The sequence below is a fragment of the Danio rerio genome, chromosome 14 (assembly GCF_049306965.1).
Source record: "Danio rerio strain Tuebingen ecotype United States chromosome 14, GRCz12tu, whole genome shotgun sequence".
Taxonomy (NCBI): Eukaryota; Metazoa; Chordata; class Actinopteri; order Cypriniformes; family Danionidae; genus Danio; species Danio rerio.
In genome coordinates this window covers 17,607,688-17,615,148 of record NC_133189.1, presented here as the reverse complement: position 1 = coordinate 17,615,148, position 7,461 = coordinate 17,607,688, and the positions used below count along the sequence as shown (strand labels likewise).

At 38.3% G+C, this 7,461-nt stretch overlaps 1 protein-coding gene across 1 annotated transcript; it reads right to left on the bottom strand.

The window, feature by feature from the left end:
* Positions 1-2,731: 2,731 nt before the first annotated feature.
* On the bottom strand, positions 2,732-3,533 carry spink2.10 (serine peptidase inhibitor, Kazal type 2, tandem duplicate 10). The gene is made up of 4 exons (NM_001386551.1): positions 3,456-3,533; positions 3,244-3,278; positions 3,051-3,160; positions 2,732-2,961 (listed from the first exon to the last, which is right to left on the bottom strand). Exons 1-4 carry the CDS (start codon positions 3,490-3,492, stop codon positions 2,913-2,915), a joined length of 231 nt encoding a protein of 76 aa, NP_001373480.1. The 5' UTR covers positions 3,493-3,533; the 3' UTR covers positions 2,732-2,912.
* Positions 3,534-7,461: the final 3,928 nt, after the last annotated feature.

The window sequence follows — 7,461 nt, the reverse complement described above, 5'->3', positions numbered from 1 at the left end:
TCAGATGTTTGGCTTGATTTCCATTCCATAGTGCAATTCCATGATCTGGTCATTTGTAATAATACTGTGATATATATTCGTCATTAGGTGTCAGAACTTAGGGCTGAATCATGAAGTTGCGCTATGGGTCAAAGACAAGAATATTAAGACTTAAAGTCTTAAAAGGAGGGATTATATGAAGTGGATTTTATACTCTTTAAAGTGTGAAGTTAATCTATATATTCAAATTGTATGTGTATAATCTGCTTGTAGACTTACATACCATTAGAAGAATTAAGGTACTAAGTAGAGTTAGAAAGGGGTAACTCCTGGCCTGAGTAAACCACTAAGGTGTCACAAGAAATGGATGAGAAGAGAGCAGGAGATGGCCTGAGTAAACAACTAAGGTGTCCCAAGAGATGGATAAGAATAGAGCAACACATGTGGAAACAGTTAAGTATTGATGGATAAGATATAAGGTTAACAGGTTTGGGTAGGGGGTTAAAACTAGTTGGGATCTTGTGTTACAAATGTAGAAAAATGTGAAAAAAAAGCTGCAAAAGAGTATATAAGCAGGCCAGAATATCAGTGAGACAGAATTTTGAGGCAGAGATGCTACTGGGGGTCTCCTGAAAAATATCCTTTGTTTTCGACAATAAAGAATTCTTCTGAAATCAAAACCATCAGACTTTGCTGATTATTGGAGAAAGGAAAAACCACCACAAGTTCAAATCCCGACTTGTGGGTGCTTTCACATCTGTAGTTCGCTTCCTTTGGTCTGTACCAAGGGCAATATATGATACATTGTTGCATTTTCTGCAGTCTTTGGGTCGTTTTTACACCACACTGGCTTTGGTCACAACTAGTTGAAATGAACCAAAATGCACTCATCTGACAAAATTCACATCTCTCACTGGCCAGATGTTGTTTAACATAGTTCCTAAACTGCTTATTAATTGGTCAGAATTCACGTTTGGGAAAATGCCAATGAATTCCTGCAAATAAACAAAACCAGCAGACACAAAATGTCGTTTTTACTATGGAGGGACGACTGCGCTGACTGATTTTATCCCTGCTTTAGACAAACTACACATTTTGAGAATAAAGCACAGCCGCGGCTTGAAAACAAAGTATTATTGCATCGCTCGTCACTTTAGGAGGAGGCGTGACTTAATTTAGCTAAACTGCGACATGTTCATCTTGCAGAAATATTACCAACGATCTATCAGGTAATGTTTTCCCAATGTTTTCTGAAGTGGCCCACCTGTACAATTGCAAAGGGGGGCCAAAGATTCAAATTCATATATGGTCCATTTAAGGCAAAGATTTGGCTTTTATGGCAAAATATCATCTGAATGTGAGCTTAATGTGGTACTTGAGAAAAATTATCAATTTGGTCCAAATGATGGAGGATAAATGTGGTCTACAATAGACAAAAATGTGGCATAGTCATTTATAGGGTCTAAACCTAAAGTGGCTTACATGTGTAAGTGCAAATGTGGCCCAGCTATCTTAAGACATATGTGTGCCACTTTTGGCAAATATTCGACACAGTAAGCTCTGGCTATTGTGGCTCTGAGCCTAATGTGGCCCAGAGAAAATATGGCAAATGTGGCCCAGTTATTTTAAAACATATGTGGGCCACTTTTGGCAAATATTCGGCACAGTAAACTCTGGCTAAGCTAATGCAGCCGTTAGCCTATAGTGGCCCAGAGAAGATACGGAAAATGTGGCCCAGTTATCTTAAAACATATGTGGGTCACTTTTGGTGACTAACTTTTAAGAACGTAAAGACTTTATTCATTACAGCACAGCCAAGTAAAAACTAAACGAAAAAAAAAAAACAATAAAATGAAGTGAGGCACAACCTGTGATGAAATGATATAATTCACTGATTTTAACCAATGTTTAATCCATCATTAAAAGTAACGTAACAACATGCTTGCACATGCCACATAATTATGAAGGTTTATAAGTTTATTTTGATTGTTATTTATTTTCATTGTTAAAGTATTAACACTTTTGTTTGTCAAAAACCTTTCCCACTTTTCTATCATTCCAACGAGGGAAACTAAATTTTATTTGTTTTTCTTATTGATTTGTACTGCTTTATTTGCAACAAACAAGTAAGCTTCTGTCCCATGAGTGAAGTTGACACCAATCTTATTCTTTAAAAAAATCCTCTTTGGCAACAACTTTGTAAAAAAAAAGTGAGAATGTTCCACACACATTTATTTTAACTACATTGTTAAGGGCTTGTGGTTGAGGCAGTGGTGCAGTAGGTAGTGCTGTCGCCTTACAGCAAGAAGGTCGCTGGTTCGAACCTTGGCTCAGTTGGCGTTTCTGTGTGGAGTTTGGTTCTTCTCTCTGCCTTCGCGTGGATTTTCCTCCGGGTGCTCCGGTTTCCCCCACAGTCCAAAGACATGCGGTACAGGTGAATTGGGTAGGCTGAAATTGTCAGTAGTGTATAAGTGTGTGTGTAAATGTGTGTGTGGATGTTTCCCATAGATGGATTGCTTGAAGGGCATCCGCTGTGTAAAAACTTGCTGGATAAGTTGGTTCATTCTGCTGTGGAAACCCCGGATTAATAAAGGGACTAAGCCGACAAGAAAATGAAGGATTGAATAATAAGGGCTTTATCTAGACATTTCCTCTTTTTTTGATTCAGATTTTTGTATTTTTGTAAACTCCCCAACAGATATAACCCCATAATGATCCCCAAAGTCATGATATAAATTGAATACTCAAGACATTTTTTTTACACCTCATTGTTTAATTTTTCCAGAGGCTCCACTATCAGAATTCAAATAACAAAACACTGACTTGTATATCAAGGGTTTATTTAAAGATTTGAATTTGAGATGAAAACCCTGTAAAAAGCCACACATAGTTCCAGCCTTCACTTCATCCCAAATAAGTTAAGTGGATCTGGTTCAGCATTCACCCTTTTTGGAGATTAATATGATGTTGAGCTTTTCCAAACTGCAATAAAATGGTCAGTTTAAAGAGAACATTAAAACAAGTAGATAAACCAAACATTACAATCTTGAATTACATGTAGGTCTACTTACAAAATTTTCACACACAGCACGCACTCATTTGCATATGTATTTCCATCTGTACCACACACAGGCGCATACTCCTTGGTGCAGGCGGGCAGTTGGTATTGACTGCAATTTGGCTGTAAGTAAATGCACATACAAATAGCTGGTAAAAGCTAGATAAAAAAAGATAGAGAGCATAAGGATATATTGCTCAACTTACCACTGAAGGACAATCATCAGCTGCTGTTGCCATGGCTGTTTATAACAACATAGAATCAAAAAAACAATTATTAAAAGTTTTCCTACACAAATATTGTAGTTTAAATTATTAAGTAATGACTAAACATAAAAAACAATATTTTTTATACAAAACGTGCTGGAAACATCCAAATTTGATGTTCTGTTATCGTCAAAATTTGTTTTCAAACTCACCTGACAAACAAAGCAAAAGAACAATCAGCGCCAGCATAGTTGTTTGTTTACAGTTAAGTGTTGACAAAGCAATTAATCACTTTCAGAGGTGGTGAGCTCCTTTTATTGCACTTTTTTCCCACCCACAGACCAGAGTTGCGAAATATTCAGTTCTTGTGAAAAACTGTTCCAATGGGTGGAGTTTGTGTGAATGTTCACAAATTTGAGAATATATATATATATATATATATATATATATATATATATATATATATATATATATAAATATATATATATATATATATATATATATTGTTTTTAGAAGTCAAAGGTAATTGAATAGTGTTTAAATGTTGGAAAAAGAAATGGGTTTTAGACATTTTGCCATTTTAAAAAGAACATTTATGCAGAATGACTTTTCCATATGCTGATGAAATTTATTTTTTAGAATTTTATTTGTTAAACTATTTAAAAGAGGTAGCCTATGAACATATATTTTCAAATTGCAGCTTTCAAATTACTGATTATCATATACATTACAGCCTTTATTTTTTAAGTCTTGCCCTCTAAGAAAATTAAAAACTAACAAGAAAAATCTCACCAAAGAGCACTGAAAAAAAACTTTGTTTGAACTCACAATTAGCTATAATTGACTTTAATATACTGCAGAATAAACAGTTTGAGATTAATTCAGCATTTATAAGCACAGAGTAATCTGCTCATTCCATTGTGCTCATAGCTGAAACACTGGCTGATTAGAAAAAAAAGAAAGAAATCATACTAAAAAAAAAACACAAAAAAAACTGGCTGATTAGAAAACCACTGTTCCGCAAGTAGAAATGTTCCAAAAACAATTAAATAAACAAAAGATGAATTGATATGTGCTGTAAATAAAATATAAAATGATAAACTTTAGAAATTGCTAATAATTTTAAACTAATAGGAAAAAGGTATACACAAATATAATTTAACAAAATATAATTTAATTTAACATAATAATTATATGAACAAAATATAATTGCTTAAACAGCCATGACATTACCACATTAGATAAAATGCTTCATAAACAGTGAGCTGTATGTCAACAAAACTCTTGCCGGCTCTTCTTACAGTCTGTTGAACAAACTGAAATTGAAATTTAGCTGTTATGTTAAATTTAAGCTTCTACGCTTGTAGTTGCAGCCACTAGATAGAGAACTAACAGATACTTTTAGAGAAAGTAAGCTAGAAAGATAGAAAACATTTTAGATCTGCAGCAGTAGAATTACTCAATAAAATGGTAATAGATGAGTGAGACCACATTCTCTGCTAGCAATGGCAATTTGTCCCTGGGTGTATGTGTGTGTAGATTTTCATCATGATTTTCTTGCTTTTAGATTTATACTTTTTGTACTGTGGTACAGTGTAGTGATGTATAAATGGAATCCAGTTTAGTGACGGATTGCTAAATTTCATCCCTGTAAAACTAATTTACATTTGTAAAATAATTTATATTAATAAAGACACCTTGACCTTGAAATCGCAATCTTATGGTCCAGACACAGGATGAGAAAGTGCCTTGCCTAATGTTTTTATCAGTGTTGTCTGTTTATCAAAGTCATGAAGATTGTCAAAGTCTGTTTCATAATTTGGTGAATTACATTTACACACTATTAAGCAAGTGACAACAGTAGAAGTTTAGTAATATTTTGCTCAAAAACATGATGACCTTGTGAGTGGAAAATATATTTAATCCCTTTCTTGTACAACTGCATTTGACAAAATTCAGAAGTGTTTTTTGCCATTTTGATTACAGGTGCCATACAGCATTGATTCAATAAGTTAAATTGTTTTCTGATATCAAGTTCAAAAATAACCCAGAAATGGTCATTTTTGACATTATGCTATTTTTTATGCTTAAACAGTCATAGAACCAGAAGCTCATAATGCTCATATTTGGAATGATTGTGAATATTAATGAGCTCTGCTGATGTTCTCTGAAAAAAAAAAAAACTGCGCAGGACGACCTATACTGCCAATAGCTCCAGGCAATTAAAATGCCAATGCCACCAGGTTCCTACAATGGACCCACAGCTGTATGCCCCCCAAGCACAACTGGAAGCATTCGTCAGAATGACGACATGCCTGGACACTTGTTCTAGAGGCACACAGGCCTGTAGAAATACAGGGTCCATCCAGAGGCTGAAGACACGGTGAAACAGCAGAGTGGAGTCACCCAGTGTGTGTCCACGTGTCATGCACGTCTGGAAACCCGATAGTGAAGCCAATACTGAAGCGGTCCCATATGGAGCAACCCTAGTAGCGAGACAGCGGCTGTGGATGCCATATGCCCCAGGAGCCTCTAAAATAATATTAGTAGGACCACAGTTTACTTGTCAAACTCTCTCAGACAGGTCAGCATCACCTCGGTGTGCTCTCGGGGGAGAAAAGAGATGCTCTACACGGTGGTAGCTCTTTTCGTGGTTGACCTGAAGCCCCAGTAGGTCGAGGTGCCGAAGCACCTTGTCTCTGTGCATAATCAATTGATCTCACAAGTGAGCTAAAATCAGCTAGTCGTCAAGATAATTAAGTATGCAGATGCCTGCGAGCCAAGGGGGCTGCTTGGGCACCCTCCGTGAGCTTGTGAACAACCTGCTGAGAAAGAGAGAGTTCAAAGTGGAAGACTTTGTACTGCCAGGCTTGACCTTCGATCGCAAACCGCAAAAACTGACGTCAGCGTAGAAGTATGGACACATGAAAGTGCGCATCATTCAGGTCTATTGCTGCAAACCAATCCTAAGGATGAACCCACTGGAGGATGCGCTTCTGCGTAAGCATTCTAAATTGCAGCCTGTGAATACAGCAGCTTAAAACACGCAGATCTCTGATTGGCCATTGCCCACCACTCTTTTTTGGTGTGATAAAGCACAGGCTGTAAAACCCGCTCTTCATCTCGGCTAGAGGGACTGGCTCGATTGCATCCTTTGCCAGGAGGACAGCAATCTCTTCTCACAAGACAGGGGCGGATGCAGGGCTAACCCTGGTGAAACACATGCCCATGAACATAGAAGGCTGTATCGTGAATCGAATCGTATAGCCGAGTCTGATTATAAAAATGAGCCAATGCGACAGGCTGGCCAGTGCTAACCAGACTGACAGAGCCTTTGCAAATGGCACCATCGGGACAAAAGCTGACCACCAGCGGTGGGGCAGCGCAGAGTGGGAGAGCTCAACCGGGGAGTGCTGGGGTCCCGTGGAAGAGCAGGAGGTGAGAAGTTCACTCTCACCTTGCACCCAGGGTCCTAAGCAGGGGCTGGGAGTGTGAAAGAATGGAGACCGTCCTCCCACACTCTGAGCCACTGATGAAGTGCACCGATTCTACAAGCTGGAAGGCATAGCGTCCCAGACTGGCAGTGTCTTGGCTGTGACATCTGGGGAAGGGGCAAATGATCTTTCTTTGAGGATTTTGTGCCATTGTAGTTGGTTATTTTAGTCGTTTTTTAAAAGCCGTTGGATGAAAAGACCTGCCCTCCACCTGGGAAAGAACAAGTTCCCTCTTCTCCAGATGACCTGTTTCAGGGACGCTTCACGGTCTGTTTACCAGATTCTAAGTTTCACTGTTAAAAAAAAAAAAACTCCAAAATGCAGCCTGTGGCATGCATAGTAATGGTTCCATGTGCAACATATCAGTTTGTGTTTTGCTTGTGTTTTGTGACCTAAATTAAATGCAAATATTGTGAGGGTGTGACCCAGGAGTAGCTCTACAGTCTGTTTTGTGTTCTGATTTGACTGTTTTGCACAGGGGTTTTAGACTGAAGGAATGTTCCGACGCAAACGGCACAAGCGTGGTAAGAGGGGAGGACTTCATGCTAGGCTAAAGAGCCGTGCTAACCGACCACCGCTACCTAGCATCTTGCTGGCTAACGTGCGGTCTCTGGACAACAAACTGGATGAGCTAAGAGCAAGGATTACATCGCAACGGGAAGTAAGAGAATGCTGCGCTCTGATTTTCACAGAAACGTGGCTCTCCGAGAAAGTCCCAGGAACC

What these genes read in the sequence shown, in the direction of transcription:
- spink2.10 (NM_001386551.1), bottom strand. Translation starts at nt 3,492, where the DNA reads ATGCTGGCGCTGATTGTTCTTTTGCTTTGTTTGTCAG. An exon ending in TCTTTTGCTTTGTTTGTCAG is followed by an intron (nt 3,279 to 3,455) that starts GTGAGTTTGAAA and finishes TGTTATAAACAG; the next exon opens with CCATGGCAACAGCAGCTGAT. An exon ending in GTGCTGTGTGTGAAAATTTT is followed by an intron (nt 2,962 to 3,050) that starts GTAAGTAGACCT and finishes ATTTTATTGCAG; the next exon opens with TTTGGAAAAGCTCAACATCA.